The sequence below is a fragment of the Oryzias latipes genome, chromosome 13 (genome assembly GCF_053564925.1).
Source record: "Oryzias latipes strain Hd-rR chromosome 13, Olatipes_Hd-rR_3.1".
Classification (NCBI taxonomy): Eukaryota; Metazoa; Chordata; class Actinopteri; order Beloniformes; family Adrianichthyidae; genus Oryzias; species Oryzias latipes.
The window spans coordinates 32,638,040-32,660,600 of record NC_136249.1 but is presented as its reverse complement, the minus strand read 5'-3'; the positions used below and the strand labels follow the sequence as shown (position 1 = coordinate 32,660,600).

General features: G+C 45.6%; 1 protein-coding gene across 2 annotated transcripts in view; it reads right to left on the bottom strand.

Annotated features, from left to right (window-relative positions):
* Positions 1–2,858: 2,858 nt before the first annotated feature.
* The window catches only part of pak4 (p21 protein (Cdc42/Rac)-activated kinase 4), a 40,181-nt gene continuing 20,478 nt past the window's right edge, over positions 2,859–22,561 (bottom strand). For both annotated transcript variants that reach the window (XM_011482227.4, XM_011482228.4), the window contains exons 2-11: positions 19,321–19,551; positions 18,245–18,453; positions 17,070–17,259; positions 16,755–16,982; positions 14,354–14,803; positions 13,097–13,230; positions 11,755–11,881; positions 5,929–6,054; positions 5,722–5,856; positions 2,859–4,500 (exon numbers count right to left, since the gene is read on the bottom strand). In XM_011482227.4, the coding sequence (XP_011480529.1) occupies positions 4,345–4,500; positions 5,722–5,856; positions 5,929–6,054; positions 11,755–11,881; positions 13,097–13,230; positions 14,354–14,803; positions 16,755–16,982; positions 17,070–17,259; positions 18,245–18,453; positions 19,321–19,521 (1,956 nt within the window). In that variant the 5' untranslated portion in view covers positions 19,522–19,551 and the 3' untranslated portion in view covers positions 2,859–4,344. The remainder of the gene's footprint in view (positions 4,501–5,721; positions 5,857–5,928; positions 6,055–11,754; positions 11,882–13,096; positions 13,231–14,353; positions 14,804–16,754; positions 16,983–17,069; positions 17,260–18,244; positions 18,454–19,320; positions 19,552–22,561) is intronic.

Below are 22,561 nucleotides of genomic sequence, written 5' to 3'. Positions count from 1 at the left end.
ATGTGCTTTAAGCTAATCCTAATAACAGCTTTGACTAATTAAATCTTTAACCATCATTGTACTTTATTGCATTTTGAAGGAGTGGTAAAGCCTCTAAATTTTCTGTAAACTAAGCAGTGGGGGAAAAATACTTTAAAAATCTAAACATGAACGCAAAAATAAAAACAACTTTGTTAATTAAAATTATTTGCATTTGTCTTCAAACCAAAAAGCCACAAAAGTGGAATAACAGAGGCTGAGGAGCCTCAGCTTGCAGCATTCTGGATGAAGATTTGACTGTAAAAAGTGGGAGTCAGGATGAGCAGACCAAGCTCTGAGACGCCTTGGAGCTTCACTTGGACCGGTCAAGCTCAACCTGAGGAGCATCATGTCCTTCTGAGGCTGCACATGAACCAACACATGAACTCTAAATGTGTGCAATTTCAAAGAGAACCCTGTTTGAAAGCAACCAAGTGGGTTTTTTTCTGACTGATTTTGTGATCATATCAGCGTAATTTCTCCTCGTTCTGAACATCTGAACCCAGAAGAAGAGTCTTCAGGCTGCAGCTGAAGGTTCAGAGATGAACCCAGCTGCTCCACAGAACCCCCCCAAGAGTGTGGTTCCGTCCAACGTTCTCTCAACCTTAAGTTGCTACCAGTGAGACTGATGCAGTGCAGAAGTATTGGTTGGAGTCTTCTACCACAGGCCCGTCTGCTCTGGGGTGAGCGGCGCTCCTCTGAAGGCGACAGCAGCAGCTGCAAACAGCAGGAAGTGCGATAAATACAGCTGTGCCGACTCTGCTGGCTGCTGACGCTAAACGGAAAAGGGATTTTTGGGGTTTCCACCGATGGCGGCGGCGTCGTCAGGCGGCAGGTGAGGACGTCACAGGTGTGCCGAGTCTTCATAGAAGGAAATCATTTGGCTGTGAGGAGGATTTTAGGTTCATTTCTTTAAAGTCCCAGTCCAACGAAAGTGGTGTTTTTGATGTTTTTAACATGACCTACTGGCATTTTTCTCATGATGGGGGGACAAAAAACCTGATTAAACCTGCATAGTATTTAGTTTTTATTTATCAAATCGTGAATCAGGAGCAGAGGACTAAATGCTGCTACAGTGGGCGGGCCATGAGCTCCCTGCTCCTCTCCATTCTGATGCTACGTTCACTGAACGTGGGTTTTCAAACGCGCTATTAGCATACGGTGTTCACACGTCTCTACCAGATCCTAGCGCACAAACTCCTATCGGGTGAATCTGGCTCCGGGCTTCGCCTTTCACAGCTCCATTCCGATAGATGAAAGACTTAGTGCCATAGACTTCACAGCTCTTCTTCATGATCAATCTTCCAACGGTTGGCATCCATACGTCACTACCAAATCAGAGTCCCCGATTGGTCAAAGTTCAACTGCTTTAACTGTTGACACATGCTCAGTTGCCGTGCATTTTGTACGTAAAGCCGGCAAACGGACTTAAAAAACGTAAGAAGCTGAGCGCGACTTTTGAACGTGGAAGCCCAAAAGCGCCAACATACGAGCATTTATGTAGGCTTTGATTGGAAGTGGCCGCATGAACACGCATTTCCGAGTGAACGTAGCCGCATCCACCTGCAGACAAATAGATCCATGAACGTCTTTGTCTTCCTTGTCTAAATGGAATGTGGATCTAAACTGTACGGCTGGAGAGCTCCGACATCGCTCGCCATTTTTGTTCCACCGCTAATGCTAGGTTAAGGTTGTGAGGGGCTGTAAGCTAGCAGGAGCTCAGAGGTGAATTTCTCCTCCCACTCTGCAGAAACTATGTCCTAGAACAGTGTTTTTCAACCAGTGTGCCGCGGCACACTAGTGTGCCGTGAGAGATGGTCAAGTGTGCCGTGGGAAATTGCCCTCATTAACTGATCTAAAAACATTTTCCATCTCCATGATTTCAGCTCTGTGTTCATCCAAACAGGCCCTGATAAAACACTGAGGAGTTGGGAATATAAAAGATCATAAAATACTTTTTCTTTGCGTTTATTTTATTTCATTAAAGACATTTTGATAAGAATGACGTACCGCGATTCAGCTGCACCTTCGGCTGTATTTTGGAAACGTCCCGTCCCTTTAACTGTCTCCACCAATCATTCTTGAAGGCTTAATCACATGTCATCAGTCTGACCAATCAGAAGTGGTTAAAGTCTTCACTTCCTTGTCCCGATTTAGCTCGTAAAGTCGCTCAGTTCTAAAAAAAAATTGCAGCTAAAGCTCGTCTTTAGCGGTGTAGCTTTCCACAGAATCCGGTATCAGACCGTGGAACAAGTGAACAAAACAATGAAGCTCCGAAAAGCAATCTCCGGCCGTTTTATGCACTACATCTCCCATGATGCATTGGGTTGTGAGAGTGACAGCGCATACGGAGATCTGTTGTTAAACGTTTTGAAACCAACGAACACACATCAAACTATTTTTAAATCTTCTAACTTATCTTTTATTGCATCTTTTAGAAAAAACAGCTGCAGTTTCCAGCTTTTTCTGTAACAATTATCTCAAAAATGCATGTGAGATTGTGGAGGGAGGGGCTGTAGATCAATACAGACTATGAGTTTCTCCTTTTTTTTTTAATTTTTGGATGCTGGTGTGCCGCGGGATTTTTTTAAGGTTAAAGTGTGCCGTGGCTCAGAAAAGGTTGAAAAACACTGGTCTAGAAAACGTTAGGCTTTTTTGGTTTTAGATGAATAGAAGATCAGAGTGGGTCTTTCAGAGAGGAAGAGCTCCTCACTTTTGATAAAAAAGTGATTCCTGAATAACTCTTTTCCGATTCTGAGGCACAAACTCGCTGCTTCCCGGCGCCGCTGCCAAACGCCTGCTGCCGCTCTGTGAGGAACAAACTGCAGACACACACGGGATCCTTAACAAAAACTGTATTTGCAAAAAGAGTCAAATCTGCAAAGACGTTTTTACAGTGACATTTACAGAGGCGTCCTGCTGCGGCGGGAAGTCGGGCCGAACAGGTCGCGTCGGACGTGGCGAGGAAAACCTGCGGATTCTCAGCAGCTGAGGTGACCGGTTCGAAAACAAAGACGTTAAGGCATGACAGCTAACTGACAGGCACAGAACAGGAACTAAAAGGCTCTGAAATCCTTAAAATAAAATAAAACCGCGTATCTGTTAAATGATCTTAAAAGACTTTGATCAGCCGTCTGTTGACACTAAAATCAGGGCGGAAAGGCTCGACTCTTCATCTCAGGGACCGGAGCTCCACGTCACGCGTGTTTACATGAACACAGAGATGACTGGAGACTTCTGTTGACCTGGTAAAACGGGAAACAACAAAACCATCGCTCTTCCTGTGACGCTTTTGGATCAACGGAGCCGAGAAGTTCCGGCTGTTGGTTCCATCGCGGCTTTCATAAACCGACTTCACGCCACGAAGCAGATCCAGAACGCCAAACAGCCGTCTGGACGTCTGCCGTGGAGGTAAAGCGGCTTTAAACTTGGCCTGAAGGAGAGCAAAAACGATCAATTTAGTTCTTCACATTTAAGAAGTTCATCCTCTGAGGATCAGAGCTGGAAGAACCCGATCATCTGAGCTGATTCTTCTTTGTTTTTTAAGGTGAACCTGAAGAAACGCTCAGAGACTGGCGGGTGATCCCGCGATGAGGCGTTAAGGAGACGGGCGACGCAGCATGACGGCATAAAAATCCACATCGTTTACTGTAAACAGCAGCCGGAGAGCTGCAGCAGAGAGAGAGGTGGGAGCTGGAGAAGAAGAAAGGAAAACGGCGCCTCTTTTAGCTTATTTTCTACACGGAGTTTCAGAAATCAGCTGCAGGAAGTGGCCTCGGAGAAGCCGAGCTGCTTCTCCCGCTGCTGTCTGAGTAACGTGCGGACTAAAAATAAAAAGGTTTAGTGTCTGCTCGGCTGAAAGCAGCGTCTATCTCCACAGTGCTTCACAAAATCATCACTCTAAAGAGGAAGAACAGAAAACACAACAGTGGCCTGTTAAACAGATATATCTCTATGTTCATGTCAGGAAAAGAATCATCTAGTGGGATCCAGTGTTTAGGTCAAAGCTCTCGTCTCTCAGTAGTAGCTTCTGGATGAAGATAGTGTTCGGTTTGGGAGAACGTCTGTGGAGGAGGAGGCCCAGAAGGGACATTCTAGACCCCTTCAGGGCGTCCGGCCGATGTGCAAAAGCAACGTTCACTGCAGGATTGGGGTGGAGCGTCCGGCGGGGAGCTGCAGCTGCACCTTCAGCCTGCAGCTTACTGCCTTTCGCTCAGCGCTCCCCGCGGTTCTCGAGGGGCCCTCCTGCAAACCGCCGGCGTTTGACCCCCGACCTCTGTGTGCAGGAGTGTTCTGGTCTTGGAACGCACACCCCCGCCCCCGCCCTCACTTCATTCGGTTCTGCCTCATCAGCGGGACGATGCAGGACGGCGGGCCCGACTTGGCGAGGAAGGGGTGTTTGAGGAGCTCGCTGGCCGTGGCCCTCTGAGCCGGCTCTCGAACCAGCATCCTGTCCAGGAAGCCTTTGAGCAACGGGGAGACCTGAGGGGAGGGGGGGGAAGAGGGGAAGAGAAAGACGTCACAGGATGTTTTGGAAACACTTTCTGCACATTTCTGTCGTTTCCAGCGGTTGTTTGTGTTCCGTCGGTCTTTCATGCGACTCCATACAGTGAAGGTGAACCTCGACCACCCCCCACCCCCACCCCCCGCAGCTCCTGTAAGTAAAACGCCACGAAAAGGCTGCAAACCTGCCAACTTTGTTTGATGGGTTTGAGCGCAGGAAAGCATTTTTTTGATGCTCAAAAATGAACTTTTGCTGTCGTCAAACTCACAAAGATGGATCATTCGGATGAAGAAATCTGCACAGCTGATCGTAAAGCCAACACCAGAATCACTAACTGTATTTTAGAACTGGACTGAGTGCCCCCCCCCACGGCGTTCCCAAACAGGAAGTGGCTCCAAGAAGCCAGATCATCCATTCTTGCTCTGATACCTCTTTTTATTTACATGTTATTAATAAGCCAAATTTTTTCCATAATATTCTTTTGTAGTTTAAGTTATTCCAGTTATAAACTGACCAATCAGATGCCTCAGTTAAAGTAGGAGGGGCCTGTTGGCCCACTTTAAAGCCAACTTTAAAGTAGGTAGGGGTGTGGCCATAGAAACGTTGACTGTCCGGCTCAGACCACTCGCTGTTTGCTGACTTCATCGGATGCAATCGACGGTTCTGAACGGGTCCGACGTTTCAACGTTCTTAGAACTGAGGTCAAGCGGCTCCAACAGAGTGATTCACGGACGTCCAGCTCAGAATTTTAGGACAGAGACGACTAGAGAGACGCTCAGTTTTTGTGGGTTTTTGCAAATAATGAAATTCAGACTGAAACAGAAAGATAAAAAAAAACATTATTTCCCAAGAATCTATCAGTAAGATCCAAAATGATCACATCAGAGCCTGCAGCTGGACTCCACCTTAAAAGATCGTTTAGAAATCAGCTGACGTCATTTAAAAGGCTGAAATTTCAGTTCAGGTTCTTGAGCAAACTCCTGTGGGGGAACCAACAGAACCGCAGTCCTACACAGCTTTTATGACACAACAGTACATTCTTTTTAACAACGCTCTGCTTCATATCATCATTTATGGCTGACCATCTGATTTATGTCGACATTGATCATCTGAGCGAGAAAACAAAGCTGTGATCCTAATCTAGGCTAAAGCAGGAAGCTCCGGACGGCATTAGAGATGTTTGCTGATCCGTCCTTTACCTTGTGCAGGTTCTTCAGTTTGGGAGGAGAGTTGTCCCGGATCATCTTCATGGCTTTGAGCGGCGGCTCGTTGAAGTACGGCGGCTCCCCGTCCACCATCTCTATGACCATGATGCCCAGAGACCAGATGTCCACCTGCGGGGAGCCAGGCGGCGGTCAACGGCAGAAACGGACCAACAGACCACAAACCCAGAGGGGGAGCCTCACCTCAGGTCCGTACGGCAGTCTGGAGATGAGCTCGGGCGCCATCCAGTACGGCGTTCCCACCAGAGACTTGCGTCTCTGCACCTCTTTGGACACTTGAGCGCAGAAACCAAAGTCCGACAGCTTCACCTGCAGACAGACGGGGGCAAAAAAAAACAATTCATCCAAATTTACTCCTCTGTTAGACTCTGAAATCATTTTTTCTCTAATTTTTATCTAGATTTACAGAGAATTGATAAATTTGTGGCTCCTTTTCAAAGAAAAGTAACAAATTTCCTGCTAAAAAGAGGAAGCTCCTCACTAACGTTTGTGCACTGAAACATGGCAAAAGATGGAATAATTACTCGGTCTTTTCAAATAATTCGCCTCAAGCTAAATTATTGAAAGATTTTTAGCACAACTAAAAAAAAGCTCATTCATGCAGCGGCCTGATAGCCTTAGGAAAAAAGGGAATTACATCACAAATACCAATAACTGCTCACAGTTCTAAAAAAACAACAAGATGATGTAGAAAGGGTGCAAAAGAAAGCTGGAAAGTCATAGAACGGAATAAAAGAAGCGAAGTCTGAAATCCTTCAAACCGCTGCAGAGTCACTGATTTTTGTTTTCAGCTCTCAAAAAGAAAAGAAAATAGAAAAAACAAACTTCTTGGAGTGCCTGAAAGCTTTTATTTTTCTATTTCACAAACAAACCGTAAACATGAGAAAACCAAAAGTAACAGCAGGAATTTCCTGAAGGAGCCGACTGTTTTGATACCGGGACGGTAGAAAGAGCTGAAAGACCGCAGCAGAAGCAGAGACGTTTCTGAAAATGAAAGTCAGATCAAAACAATCAATAAACAGAGTCTGCACTTTCACCGAAGCGAGGAGGCCAGCAGCTGCTAAAGCCATGGTTGATATTCTGAGAACTCGTCGTCTTCTTTGCAGCACTTGTTTATAATTCTGGTTGTTCTGTAAGCAAAGCGTGAGGCAACATTCAGCTTCAGCGGTGGGACAGGTCGCGCTCGGCCCAAACTTCCCCGTTTTACTTCAATAAAAAGTTCTCAGTGCATGAAATGTGCCCCTCCACACCCAAATGAAACTTCAGGCTTCAGACATCCACCCTTCCTTCTCAGAAGGCTCCTTCACGGATGGGTGGGGGCTGTGGGACCCAGGCTTTCTGCCCCTCAGAGAGAAAACAGAGCTTTGAGGAGGCGCCTGAAAGCCCCATAAAGAACCACACACAGGTGTATGCAGAGCAAACCATCTGTGGTATACATTTTAATGATTTTAGTGATTTCATTGATTTTAACCGCTATCACTGTTTTGTGTGTGTGCTGTGTTTTATTTTTGTTGTTTTTAATCCTGATCTTCTGTCTTCTGTTAATTGTTCAGCACTTTGTAATCTTGATTTCGTAAAGTGCTATATAAATAAAGTTTATTATTATTATTAATGGCCCCCCACCCGTCTGCTGAGGAACCCTTCAGGCTCGGCTGCATCACAAATGAACTACCACGCTGCCGGCCCGGCATCAGTCGGCAAACAATCCTAAACTCAGCTGAACCTCACAGGACTTCATAACAACAAAGTGCAGAGAAACAGTCCAGAGCTTGGACTTCATTCCCGTTGAGGCTGGATCTTCACCCACTTCTCCTTTCTTCCCGCTCTTGGTTTTTTTTTTTTTTTTTTTTGGAGAACTAAAGCTTCTTTTTATAAATTCAGGAACAACGAGGCTCATTGTTAGGTTTCCAGGAGGACAGTGGAGTTTTGTCAACCTGCGGTTTTATGAACCCTCGTGGAGCTGCAGGCGTGCAAATCCGTCATCATCGTCACGACAACAAACTGACAGCCGGGCCACGTTCATCCCAAACGTCACAGTCCTCGTCGTAAGGATGTTTTCACTGAATCTGCAGGTTCAGCTCACTTTCAGGTAAAAAGCAGGTCAGGTTGGGAATAAAAGACCGAGCTGACATCTTTTCCTGTCCCTAACGAGGCTCAATGCGTTTGGTTATTTCACACTTTTTGTCCTGGTTTAATTTAAAACAGCTGCTCTGGAAGGCGGCATTGTGGGTAACCTTGGAGCCCAAAGGCAGCTGGGGGGCATCAGAGGACATCCTGTCCTGCTGCTGCTATTTTCCTCATAATAAACCATTAGAGCTCGGACGGCTTCAGGTTGTTCTCCAGTCGACCTTTGCCGTTCAGGTGACTCGAAAGAAGCCGGTTAACCTGCTCGAGATGTATGTGAGAACTGGACTGAGTGGCCCCTCCCCCTGGCGTTCCAAACAGGAAGTAGCCGCTGGCCAAAGCCAAATTCCCCATTGACTTCCATAGAGAAATAAACAGCTGTTTGTCAGAATAACCATTCCTGCACTGACAATGCCAGCCAATCACAGACATGGACTCCAAGGTTGGCGTCTGCCATTGGCTTGTTTGGACATATTTTCAGTTTCAATTGCATTTTTTTTAATTTGTTTCAAATGCTACAAAATTGTTTTGAGCACACAAAATTTTAGAGTTTTACGCTCAAAACCACTAATTTTGCACTTAACAGAATAACGGCCCAACAATCACAACACACTCTTCGACCGTTTACGCAACTAACATAATTCTAAAGCTACGCATCAAGAACAAGCTGAATGCGGGTCCCTGAACGCATCTTTAGCATGCGCTGTTTGCACTCCACCAGATGACTAGTGCGTGTATCTACGGTTGGAAGAGGTGCAGATCTGGTGAATCTTGCTCCAGACCTTTTTCTTTTCACAGCTCTATTCCACTATATGAAAGCCTTGGTGTCACAGACAAACCGCAATGATCAATTTCTCATTCTTGATCAATCGTCAAACGGTTGGCACTTCTGTGTTTTGAAAAGGACTATAGGTCACTACCAAATTCCAGTCCCTGATTGGTCAAAGTTGAACTGGTTGAACTTTTGATGCGAGTTCAGTGGTGGCGCATTTTGCACGCAGAGCTCAAAAACGCACTTAAAAACCTGCGTGGCCCTGGGCAGGGAAGCCCAAAACTCTCACATTTACAGAAACTTTTAATTGAAAGTGGTCACTTGTTCGTTTTTACGAGCCTGTTGTGAACAGAGCAATGCAGATTGTAAAGTGGAGAAAAGTTCCGTAATTTCCGGGTTATAGAGCGCACCCGATTACATGCCACACCCACTCATTTTCAGGTGTTGAGCTTCCTTCTCACACACATAAGCCGCATCTGTGTACAAGCCGCATGCAATAAGCTATGCAGCCAGCCTGTCCTGACCCCCAGACTTCAGCTTTTAACCTCACTGTAGGAGGAGTCAGCATAGTGACGGCTCATGTATTTATTGATACCCACATCTGTCAAACAGCATGCACCTCACTCCTGTTCACAAGTTCCTCAGTTATGTTTTTATTTTTTTTTTACTTATTGACAATTGAGGTATCATACATAAACGTACAAACAGTAACCATATAATCAACATTACATCCCTCAGTTATGATGTGGAAATTTACATCTGCGATTCCCCATTTCCCATGAGTCTTAGGGGCTTAAGGCGGGGCTAACCCCACTGTTGTCAGTGTTTAAAGAATAAGCAAGAAGCAGCGGTGGTGGGAGGGTTGAACGGGAGAGCATCTCTCCTCTGCTTGTGTTGCGGCAGCATTAAGGTAGTAACAGGGCTGGTTGAAAAAAAACCACCAGTAAAATAAAGCAGCGGTGACTGAAAAGCGCGCGCCTCGGCGCGATGCGGCGCCCGGTCGCTGCGGCGCCCGGTCGCTGCGCGCGGCTGCTGGTGGACGGAGCGAATTGTGTCTGTGCAGAGCAATCGGACTTAATACTGAACGTTTTGTGGATGAGGGGCGAGAGAGGATGCGTTGTTAGGTGTGGGAGCCTTCAGACTGCCATCTGTCCCGCAGCCTTATAAGAGCAGCAGAGAACATGTCTCAAGCTCACAGGGCGGCTCTGGGGCGTGGATTTGTGTTTCCAGTCGTGTCCCGACAAAATAAAGGCTGATGTTATTTACGAGCAGCCAAGCTGCAGATTGCAGATGGGCTAATAAATAGATGGGCTAGTGTCACTGTGACTCTGAGGTAAATTCACTCCTGTGCTTGCACTGTTCTCTCCGTCACGCAGCTGACCGGCTTTTCCAAACCCGTTGGTGATGGTGGATTTTTTCACGCTGCTTTCAACGATTGCTTTTAACTTGAAAGCTGCATCATAGTAGCGATCACGTGCACGTTGGGTCTAATGGCACCAAAGGATTCTGGGATGCGGGTGGGCATGCGTGTTTCTTTTTGTTGAACCATGACTGAAGTGTCTAAGACCTGAAGTCAAGTCCATGCTGTTTGGCCGCATAGAGTTGTGTTGAAAACTAAATGACTTGCTGCTTGGAGTTGGATTTTGCAGTTAACCCCACCTCCGAGACCGAAAGTACATTCATGGCGGCCGCCAAATAAATCCACAAATTGGCCGCGTCAATGAATAAGCTGCAGGGCTGTAAGCGCATGACAAAAGTAGCGGCTTATAGTCCGGAAATTACGGTAGCTTTCTTCAGAACAGGCTGGTTTACATTAAAGGCGGTTGCAGAGTTACGATAATGAACGGAGCCCAGAAGCAGGAATCTCTGAGCAGGCTTTAAAAATAGGCTTTGCAGATCAGTAACCTTCAAAAGGCCTCTCGGACCGCTTTTTTAAAAACTGCGAAACCCTGAACCGGTCTTTAGTTTGGTCTGGTCCGGGGGTTCGTCTGCCGCAGAGCTCCGACGGAGCTCAAACTTTTCTGAGAATTTATTTTCTGCCTCCAGCTGCGCCGAAAACAGACCTGAAGAGGCCGAGTGTGAAACCACAGACGCTACAGACGAAACCACAATCATAAGCATCACTGAGTTCTTCAAAGCTGCGCTTCACCGATACCTCTGCAGAAGCAGATAACAGACATGAAGTTCCTGAAGACATTTCTGTCAAGACAAGAAAATCTATTTGATAAGTGGCCTAAGTGACAGAGGTTGCAACCACACGTTGGTCTAACGACAGCCACAAACATCAGCAAAAGTTCACTCCTACAAACTTAGGAATGGACTGTTTCCTCGCCACGGCACTGCGGCCACACGGCTGCTTTTTACAGTAAAAGCAGACACTCTTGTTTGCCAGGCAGGAAGTGTTTCTTTCCAGCGTTTGTTTCTTCCATGGTTCACTAAACCTTCAGAGAAAAGTTGGGGTTTTTTTTTAGATCTAACCAACAGAAGTGACTCAAAGGGACATTTTTATCTGAGGTAATGTTACCCAAACCAACTGGAGGAGGTAAGGCGTTCGTGCAGACGGAGCCGTGACGTTTGCACCACATTTTCTGGCTCCGTAACCATCTGTTTATTCCACATCGGATCAGAGCTTTCATGTAGAGAAATAAAGCGGAAGGAAACTCAACCGACGTGGTTCATTTCTGCTTCTGCAGTTCAGTTTTTGAAAGTCTGCCACTCAAACTCCAATCACTTTTATTTTTAAAGGTTTTGTCAAACTTTGAGAAGTGCAGCATCAGCAGCGTTTGACGGAAGACGGGCTTTGGGTGAACCTCGTGTTTGTCTGGTCGACTCATTCATGGACTATTGTGAGTCGGTATGTTTGTGTGCGTCTATCATGTGATACTATAGACCAGTTTGTATAGTTTTTGTTGTTTTCTTTTGCATGTGAGCTTTTATGGAATTGGAAAGGAGGACCCCGCTAAAGACCAGATTTTTCCTCTCCTAAATTGTAGTTTAAAGACAATCTACAAAATAAATAAAATTGCTCTGCATCTCCATTAAAAAAAGAAAAAAAGAAAAAGGAAGCAGCAGTGGTCCAGAACGCCACCAGGTTTCAGGAGAGCGCCACCTACCCGACCGTCGTGAGTGAGAAGGATGGAGTCGCTCTTTATGTCTCGGTGGATGACGCCCTGGGAGTGGAGGACCGACAGCGCCTTCAGGACGGAGACGCACACCGTGGCTATCTGCTCCTCGTTCATTCTGAGGAGAACAACACAGAAAATAAAGAGTCCAGCTTCTACACACGATCCTGCTCCTGTGATGATGATTTTAAAACAAGTTCTATGAGTTCTCCCTGAGCAGAAAGCATTGGGTTAGACTGCCCCCTACTGGACAGAACTGCTCCAGTTTAATAAAAAATTTAAAAAAACGTGAAAGGAAACCAGCAAACAGCTGGACTGAGTTTTAGATGATCCTGCTGGGATTCAAAGAGAAACACCATCATCTTCCTCCTCCTCTTCCTCCTCCTCCTGAGGTCACTATGGTGGATCTGTTGTCCACCTCCGTAAAATTCCAATTGGATCAACAAGTAAGCAAAGAATTATGACTAAACCATATATTTGGTTGTAACTTTCAATTAAATCCACTTTTTTCTCGTGTGTGTGTGTGTCAGTGTAGCTCATTTATCGTCATTTTTCTATTGTTTGTTCATGTTTTTGTTGCATTTGTGTCAGGACAAAGTCAAAGGAAAACCACGATGACGAAAGGACAAAAACACTTTTTCGTTTGTTCACTGCTGAGGCTTTTTTTGAACCATCTTTTCTCTGAAAAGTGGATTTCGGGTTTTCATCCCACAACAGACTAAAGCCTGAATTCATGAATAAATGGGAGTGTTTGCATTGCCTCAGCCAGGTACGTCTGTCTCTCCGTAACACAACGAAAGCTTTACGCAGGAGTTCTATTTCCAGTCCGTCGTCGTGGCAACGTTTTTAAAAATTGTCCTTTTATTTTGTAGAAACAGGTCCAGGTAAAAAAAAAAAAAAAGAAAACCTCAGTTGTACTTTCAAATGATATACCCACGCGATAACGCACGTTAACTCTCTCACTTCCTAAAGTCGTCGTCGTAAACGAGAACTTGTTCTCAATAAAAGCTTCGACAGCACCACAGATACGACCATCATTCATTTTGGCCGTAAACGACTAGAGTTTCATTTTGGAAGTACAAAAACGAAACCTCATCTATGAAATATAACATCATAAAACATGAATCTTACAAGGACTCGGTGAGGAAGCAACGTTTTGGAGGGTGGGCAGGACAGACCACTCCTCCAGAAGCCACAGAAGAGGGGGACGAACCGGAGACGATGTAAACTAACCAAGGGTCGTGAGACGGATTCCCCGCCGCGCAACGGAGACGCACCAGCGTATTTCAGGCATATGAACACCTGTGGAGCACAGCAGCCGCCTCTTCCTCACCTCGTATGCGTCACGATGTCAGTCAGAGCTCCGCCCTCCAAGAACTCCATGACGACCCAGAGTTCGTCTCCCACCAGGTAGCTGTTGTACATCTCCACCACGTTCTCGTGATGGTAATCCCGCATGATCACCACCTGCAGTTACCGTGGAAACGAAAAGAGAATATTAAACAGACTTCCACTCGGAAACGTGCGGCGTCTTCGTCTGTTCTCTGGGAGGTGCTTCTCGTGGAAACGGGTTGCGGGGAATATTGGCAGGTGGCGGGAAACATGTTAGAAGCGGTGAAGTCTGCTGCCATTTCTGAGTCGGTCAGCTATTAAAGTCTTCAGTCTGAAGATCTCCAGAAACTTTGAGTAAAACAACAAGATTTCTCTACTGCTTCTTCTGGATGCCTTTTAGAGACTTCCTTGGTGTGTGTGTGGGGGGTGTTCTGGTGACGTTTTACCAGGAGGAGAACCTGGGTAAGACCCAGGATGTGCCAGAGGGACTTGGTCCCTCAGGTGGTCTGGAAGCATCTAGGCTAAACTGAGGGAAGTTTTTGTGGAGAAGGAGGTCTGAGCGTTTTAACAAGCCTGCTGCCCTTGCAGCCCGACTCTGGATAAGGATGAAACGATGGATTCGAAATTCCAATAAAAAAAACAACTTATAGTTTTTAAAGATCCACTCCAATCATCTTTTGAATCAGTATAAGTGTTCCATTTTTAGCCAAAATGTATTTTTTAGCATATAGTCTCTGCGCAGCAGCAGGAGTTCATTGGAAATTCGCCTCCGACTTGTGGGTGCACGGTGCAACCCCGCCTCTCTTCCCCTCGCCGTAGCTGAGAGGTCCATGTTTACACGCCCTCCTGGTGTGACAAAAACGGGCGAGCTTTCCAGCTGTACAGTTTTGATCCAGACACCAGCTCAGATGAGGAAAACAAAGACGTTCGTGGATCTGTCTGTCTACAAGTGGATGCATCAGAATGGAGCGGAGCAGCGACCTTGTGGCCCGCCGATTGCAGAACGATTCACCACGACTTGAATAAATAAATACTCAGAAATGCACTTTCAAGCTTAATTTTCTTTCTCCTTGTCCTCCATCAACAGAAAAATGCCACAAAAGGATGTTAAAAACACCAAAAACAGGATTTTTATTGGAGTGGGTCTCTAACCTGAAAAACTCAAACCTTTATTTATAAAATTATTGATTCAAGGATTTGAATAATTAATTTCATATTTTGTAATTAGCTGTTTGTTTTTTAACTCCGCCCATCTTACCTCGTTAAAGAGAAGCTCTCTGCGTTGCTGCTTCTTCAGGTCCATCTTTTTCACTGCCACCAGTTTGCCAGTGGTCTTCACCGTGGCGATGCACACGATGCCCGTGGACCCCTCCCCTATCTTGATGTAATGGTCCAGATAGGTCCGCGGGTCACCGGGATCGACCACCATCTGTAGCGCCGCTCGGAATTGCTCGTGTGAAATCCTTTGGGGCTCTCTCTGTGGTGAGCGAGCCTGGGGGGGAGCGACGGACATCGGGGGTCCGGGGGGCTGCGGGGCGGGAACGTTCGGGTGAGGGGTGTGTGGGTGGTGCGAGGCCTCCCGGGTCAGGCTGGGGTGGGAAGCGTGGTGGGAGTGCTGCCGGTTAACGGGCGGCTTGGAACCGGCGTGAACTCTGGAGGGGACGCCTGAGGGCCCGTTCTGAGGGGGGGATTCATGGTGTAGGACCGGCTGGAAAGCAGAACAAGAGGACTGCGGTGAGCCCAAACTGTAGAGTCAGAGATGAAGTGAAAGCACACCTTACATCAGTACAAAGATTGAGGTTTTAAGGAAGAAAATGGACAGAATCAAGCGTCCACTGAGGAAACCAAAAACTGAAAAATCAGAATATTTAGGTGATATAAAACATCTGGAGAATTTACAGAAGAGGAGTCATGTTAAATAAACAAAGAGAAATAAAGGGGAGTGACTAAACATATTATTTGAAGTCAGCATCATCCCTTACTAAAGCCAAAGTCACGTGCACGCGTTTGGGGCTTAACCCGTACACGTGCTGCAGGTTTTTGGATTGTCCGGGTCCGTGGAGGGCCGTAGAGAGGAGTGGCTGCACCTTAAGGGGAGCGCGGGTGTGTCCTGCAGTTCCTCTGAGGCAGAATGTCGTGAAAATGGACTGTACCATTGTCGTGCATGTGGTAAGTTCATTGTGAAGTATTAGTAAGGCTAACGGAAGTGGCGCTTATGACGTGATGGTGATGCTGTCCTACGTTGGTAGCACTTCAGTCATTGGTAAGGTGAGAGTACCGACTCCTTGATTACCGCCCACGAATGCCACATGCACGGGGTGTGCACGTGATACGATAATGCCGGTGTAGGTACAAATAGTGTTTGGCCTACAATAAGTGTTCGGGGGCCTGATACGAATGATGACGTCACACTACGGTAACCCCACTTGGACAAACTACTTAGCGTGGAGATCTGCTCTACATATCTCCATTTCACGTTTCTTTTTGTAACCTAAAGTTCTTTTCCCTCATGAGTTGTTTCTGACATTATTCTTTGGAATGTTTAAAGAGAGATTTTGCCACAACCCACTTGTAAAAACATCTCTGGCTGTTAGAATGAACCGGCGGCTCCACATGAGCGAACCGTGTCTCTGAGCAGAGCAGCCGGACTCGGAGCTTCATGTTTGCAGGCAGGGATGGATTCGGACTGCTGTCCGTTCGGCTGCTCTGCGTGAGCGAGTGTCTTCCGGGAGATTTGTATCTCCAAGCAGAAAGCGGCTTTGGGACGGTGTGTGGGCTAGCGTAGGCGGCTTTTGAAGGAACCGTCCTGAGAAACCGTGTTATTCCAGTTTAGTTCATCCGCGGCTAGATGTTGTTAGCACGTATTAACCTAATCCTAACACTTCTTCCGGGTCGGTTCTGCCAATAATGAAGCGCTGGCCGCACAGATTCAAAAACCCATAAGCACCATGCACTTAATAACAATCATAACAATAACAAAAGCCCGTTTAGAAGATCATCTCGCTCTATGTCGGAGACTTCTTTGTTTACAACAGAACTCATAACTTCTTCTTTGACGGTTGTATTGTAATCTGTCCGGACCAATCACTATCTTACACGTCATCGGACCAACGTACAGCCAATCAAATAGTGTGACGTCAGCATTAGTCGCAGGACCCTGAACACTTATTGCAGGCCAAACAGTTTTGGTACCTACACTGCTAGGATGTCCACACAAACTACACTGATGGTCAAATTTCCCCGTTTCTAAAAGTCTGGCTGCAGCATGAAGCGACAGTTATCACATGAACAGCTCTAACGGGCTGTTTGGGCGGTCCAGAGGGTTTGGTGAGCGAGTGTGACAACAATGACAACTCCATACAACACGTCTGCATCTCCACCCTTGATTATCCCCAGGTGTTGTATCAGTGTTCGACCTGTAGCCTGCAGCATGCCAGTAACGAAAAATATGCACGGACATTTTCGCCTCATTGAGCGGTCTACATTTTGTTCGGGCCACCTGGGTGTCCCGTCCAGGCTTGAGCACTTTTTACTCGCAGACACCCTGTATCCACCCTAAATAAGGTTTAAGCACAAACAGCTTTCAAACAGATCAATGTGACTGTCAGACCTGACTTGAGACATATTTTTGGACCTATAGGTGGCCCCCGCCCTCCTACCTGTCCTGTGGGGCTCCGTCCACCTTCGCTGTCCGACCTCGGGTAGGTATTAAAGGGTCGTGTGGTCTGTTGGGCGGTCTTCATCCCTCCGTCGGTCACCGGTAGGTTGGGGGTGTGGATGTTGGGTCCTGACAGAGGCCTCTTGTCTCTGGGGGACTGAGGACTGCCGTCCCGCGCTGTGTAGCTGGATTTCGGGCGCTGGTCGCTGGGCTCCCTCCAAACCTGCTCCTGCAGGACAAAAAGGGGGCGATTCTGGAGTTTTGGTTCAACACGAAACAAATATTCAACTGCTGGAACTGGTGCTTCTCTCTGTACCTGCTTTCGAGGTCCTCTGTCTCTGTGGGGGGGAGGGGGAGGTCCAGAGCCAATTCTGTCCTTGGGAGCCCTGCTGGGCTCCTGGCCTCGAGGCTGCTGCTGGGGCCGACTCAGGCTGCCCTCATCCCTCTGATTGGGACGGACTGCCAGGCGGGGGTCAGCCCCGTAGTGTTCTAGCCTTGGTGGATCTCTGGAAACCAGATGATTGCAGTTAGAACTACAACCTCCTGAAAGTCTGCACATGAAGGGCCCTGAACAGGATCCAGCGTGTTTGGATTCAAAATACTCCTCTTTTGTAAATCGTCTTTTGGCGGTTTGAATAAAGACGCATCGACACAGATGTGACTAACAGCAAACATCAGCGTGAGCTCTAACCGGGCCGAGATTCTCCTCAGATGACTGATTTGAATGTTGTTTATGACCAACAACAAAACATTTGTTCAAGTGTCCATTCTTCCATGGAGGTGTTTGATTTGTGGAAGAAGGCAGAGAATGAGGGCTAGTGGATCCTCCTTTCACACAGTTTTCTTGGAGATGCCTGTAGTTGTCCTGGTAAGGTTCCTGTTGTGTGTTTGTGTGTCGGTGTGCGTGTGTGTGTGTGTGTGTGGCGCACAGTTCCACATGTTTTATGTTATATGACATTAAATACTGTCAAACAATTTTAAATTGTACTGACTTAATTTGAGGGGAGAGTTACATATTAATTAGGTGCAGATGTGCCACCAATCCTCGGCTACTTAAAAATATATTTCACATACATTGTTTTTTCCTGACCTTAACTTCAAGAAATTATTTCTAATTTTAAATTTTAGTTGAAGACCACTGGTCTAAAGTAACCACAAAATAACGAGAATTAAAACAGATTGGGACAGAGGGACACTACAGCATACGTGATAACGAAATAGCAGATGTCGTAATACCTAGAAAATGGTATTAAAAAAAAGTGGGTTATGCTGTTTTCGGCTTCTGTAGTAAAGTGTTCCTTTCCCAGAGTCTTAAGTGTTCATCAATCCTACAAACACTTTATGCACCTTGTGCTTAATAACTATAGCTCTGATTTTTCTTCATCCAAACCTTGTTTTGTGCACAAAATCCTTTCAGGTTTTTGGAAGTTAAACAAAGAAAATCGTCTAAAATCATCGTCCGAGGGTCAAACGTCTGTTTTCCATCCTCACCTGTCCAGTCTGTCGGGGTGGGAGTAGTGTCTCTGGTAAGGGTCTCCGTTCTCCTGCACTCCACCCGAGGAGCTGGAGTCCTTGCGGGGCCGGATGGGGGGGCTGCCTCGGCGCAGAGAGTTGGAGCGGGTCACAGACATGGTGTCGAACTCATCCAGCAGCCATGTTAACGAACCGTCCGCTCCCAGCCTGGTGCCGCGGACAATCGTCTGCAGAGTTTAAGCAAACAGTTGCAGGCAAATCCACGAATTTCCAGGTGTTATTTAAGAAATCTTTCTATTGGATTTTTACATTTATTTTTGGTAAACACAAAGCTGGAGCGTGATGAATTTACCTTGAAATTTGAGGATTGCTTGTTAACTGTGAGGAAAAACGTGGCTGTTTTAACAGTAACTGATAACAACAAAGAGATCTGATGACATCACACTGTGATTTAAGCTCATAAATCACTAAGTCACATTCATCTTCATTTCTTTCAGTTTTTTTAATCCAATTTTGTTGCATATTTTGAATATAAATACTGACTTCCTTTAACCAATCGTCTCGCGCCCCCAGCCGTCCATCTACTCATCTGGATGAAGCCCCTCTGCTGGACTATGCAAACATGTAGTTGTAGAGTTCGATAAGCTATTTCTTCTCTAAGAGTTCTGGTACATCGCGTGTCTGTCCTGGGGGAGGATCCCTCCTTGTGGAGTTTTTGCTTACCCCGAAGGAGGGTCAAAGGGCAGGGATGCCCAGTTAAGTTTAGTCTGTTCAACTTAGTTTAACCGTAAGCTATTGAATTCTATGACTTTACGTTCTTTATGATTCATGTTTATTACACAATTACTAGTATGAAGCCCATTGACATGACTACTGTTGTAAATATTGGGCTATAGAAATAAAATTGAATCACCTTCAGCATCTTTATTACACCCCAAAAACATAGTTTTAGTAGCCCTTCAAACCTAAATATTAAACAAAAGGTAAAGCAAAAGAGCCCAACTCTTTCATTTTTTCATATTTTTCTTTCATGATGAGTCCTGACCGCATGTAGATGAGTAAAGCCAAAAGCAGCTTCACTCTTGTCACCTCACCTTTCGTGGCTCCACAGTGGTGATGACCGAGGCGTCGATGAAAGGTTTGGGCCTTTGGGCCGTGTCCTCGATGAGCGACTGCCATTGCCGCGGCAACCCCACAAATTTCTGCTCCTGCTCATCGAAGTCCGTGTGCACGCGGTGCTCGAAGTTGGACGGAGCCGAGATCTCGATGCGAGACTTTTTCTTCTTGGTGAACATGATGGTGGAAGCTGCAGGCCAGCATCCGACCTGCAGGCCGGACAGAAGGAAATGCAGGAGTTTGGTAAACGACAAACTGCAACAATGGGGGGAAATGTGCCAAATGCAACTGAAAGCAACAAAGAGCTGGGATGAATTAGTACAACTGTTGTGTTGACGCGCTGCTCCACACCAGAAACCACCACACAGATTTTTTTCAGCCCACTGATCATTAATGAGCCCAGTGGCATTAAAAAAAAAAGGCAGCGGCCTTTAGCTGAAGGTCATCAGCTGCTGGAAAACTGCAGGACCTCTTCATGGATGATCAGACAAAGTCATTCCAGCATTTTCTAATTGGACAAAGATTCAGAACGGAGGTGATAAATTCATGGAGCGCCATCTTCAGTGAGTCTTCTTCTCACTGCTGAAATGAGAAGTCAGTGGCTGTAACATGTGTGATGTCTATGATGAAGGCCAACCAAAGGTAGGACGGTAAAATATGGAGGACGCGAACAACACTGACACCTACAAGACTTCTGGATTCAGATGGAAACACGAAAGCCAACTTTTAATATTGGATGTTCAGTTCTACCATAAAAAAGAAAACGTCTATGAGACTATCGTCTATGCAACACAAACATTTTCACCAACAAACTAACAGGAGGGCTTTCACTGAGGCACAGACTCTGGTGGGCAGATGGATGTGCTAACAGATGTTCTCACTGAAGGAGCTAGTTTGGTTTTACAGTGGTTCCTCGCTGTAATCTAGTTCACCTTTCGCACTTTTGCAAAAAACTTTAGAGACGTTTTCCCACATTTCTTTTTGTTTTATTTTGTTTTGCAGCGCATTACGTTCTGCATCCTAATTGGCTGTAGACCTTGTCAATCAATCTCCTCTATGGTGTGCCTCCTATACAGAAGGTGTAAGAAAAGTGCAGAAAGCGTGTCGTGGGTTATTTTTAGAACATAACCACTGCGATAAACAAGGGGTTGCTGAATTTCCCGTGGCACTCTTGAGCAAACCAAATCACCTGAAAACATCACGCAGTTGCAACAGCTGCTCTTTAGGGGGTGCTAGCACCTGAAAACTGGACAGAACACAGAGGAAAAGTGCACTTACTCTTCTGACTATCATGTGCTGATAAGCAAATTTATCTTCTTGCTACATCAAGTTTACCATATTTGTTTAAGGGTTCGTGCCTCATTGTTTACATGTTTTTTTTTTTTTAATATCATGAGCACCGCTTAGACGTTACTTTATGTGGTTGCCTGAATTGACTTCCTAAGTAGTTGCGCTGCAGTCGCACTGTCCCTGAACCGCCCCAGGATCCACTTACAACCATTGATTGGCATTCCAAACAGAAAAAAGCCAAAATCCCATAGACTTCTATACAGCAATAACTATCACTCAGCCCAATGCTATTGGTCAGAATAACCACTCTTGTTATGATACCTTTTTCTAACACGTTCTTGATAATCCTAATTATTTTCACGTTTTTTCTTTATTGCAAAATAAACTGACCAATCAGATTCGTCAATAAAAAACATGTGGTGCCTACTGGCCCCCCATGTCCAGCATTCAAAACATTAGATTGACAGATTCTTCCGACCTTCTAACATGCTTAATCCCAATTAGGGGTGTGTACTGGCAAGAGTCTGGCGATACGATATGTATCCCAAAATAGTACCGCAACACATTTTCTTTCTTTTTTTAAATTACGACTTAGAAAAAAGCTCTACCCGAATAACAATGTCTTCCATTGTATTAAAATTATCAAGTTCAGTTTATTTAGTAATCACAATGATCACAATCACAGGTTCCGGCAGCCCCGTGACCCCGAAAGGGAATAAACGGTTAAGAAAATGAATGAATGAATGAATGATCACAATGTATCTCATATACAAGTTGTTTTTACCCAAACAAATTCATAGTGCTTTTATTTTGGTAACTTAAAATAAAAAAAGGGAACAGTCAACATTGTCTGATTTACAAAACAAAATATACTTCAGTCTATGAAAAAAAAGAATGAATGTGTCTTAACCAACAAGGTTTTAAAAGTATGAGTAAATAAAGGCCTGTTTATTTTCAATATTGCTTACAGTAGTTTCTCCAGAACTTTGAAATGGGTCAGGAGCCTAAACGGTGCTTCAAAAATAAAGGGGAAAACAACAAACTAATTCTTTCCAGAAACAATAAAGTGTGATGATGAGGCAGCATAACAACGCTTTAATGTGACGAAGATGCTTTATTTACAGTCTGCACTGTAAAAGCTGCAGCCACGCTTTCTCACACGTGGAAGTAAACTAGAAACGCTCATCGCCATGACGTTGGCCTTTTTTCAGAGCGTTGTACTCATCACTCTGATCCATCAGGTCGCTAAACTAGAATCTATTGCTTGGCGGTTCTGAAGAAGTTTGGCCCGCATTGATGACAGCATTAGCCTGGTGCTACGTGCATTAGCTGCTGTGCAGCTGCACTGCTTCACTCGTTCTTATCTGAGTCCGTTACAAAGCACCGCAAAACAGGTTTTTATATGTTGCTGGCAGCAACATGGCAGAGAGTTTTGGTTCGGTACCCATCCCAAGTAAAAACTAAGTACCGTAATTTCCGGACTACAAGCCGCTACTTTTTTCCTGCGCTTACAGCCTTGCGGCTTATTCAGTGACGCGGCTAATTTATGGATTTAATTGGCAGCCGCCATGTTCGTACTTTCGAACTCAGTGAATAGTTTGAATTCTCTATCTAACACCAAGCTCAAGGCATTTTTATTCAACACACCTCTTAGCAGCCAAACAGCATGGACTTGACTTCAGGTCTTAGACAATTCAGTCATGGTTCAACAAAATGAAACACGCATGCCCGGCCGCATCCCAGAATCCTTTGGGGCCATTAGACCCAACGTGCACGTGATCGCCGCTACAATATGATGAAGCTTTCAAGTTAAAAGCAATCATTAAAAGCAGCGTAAAAAAGTCCACCGTCACCAACGGGTTTGGCTGCGTGACGGAGAGAACAGCGCATGGAGTGTATGTACACTCCATTTACGGTTTCTAAGGAAAC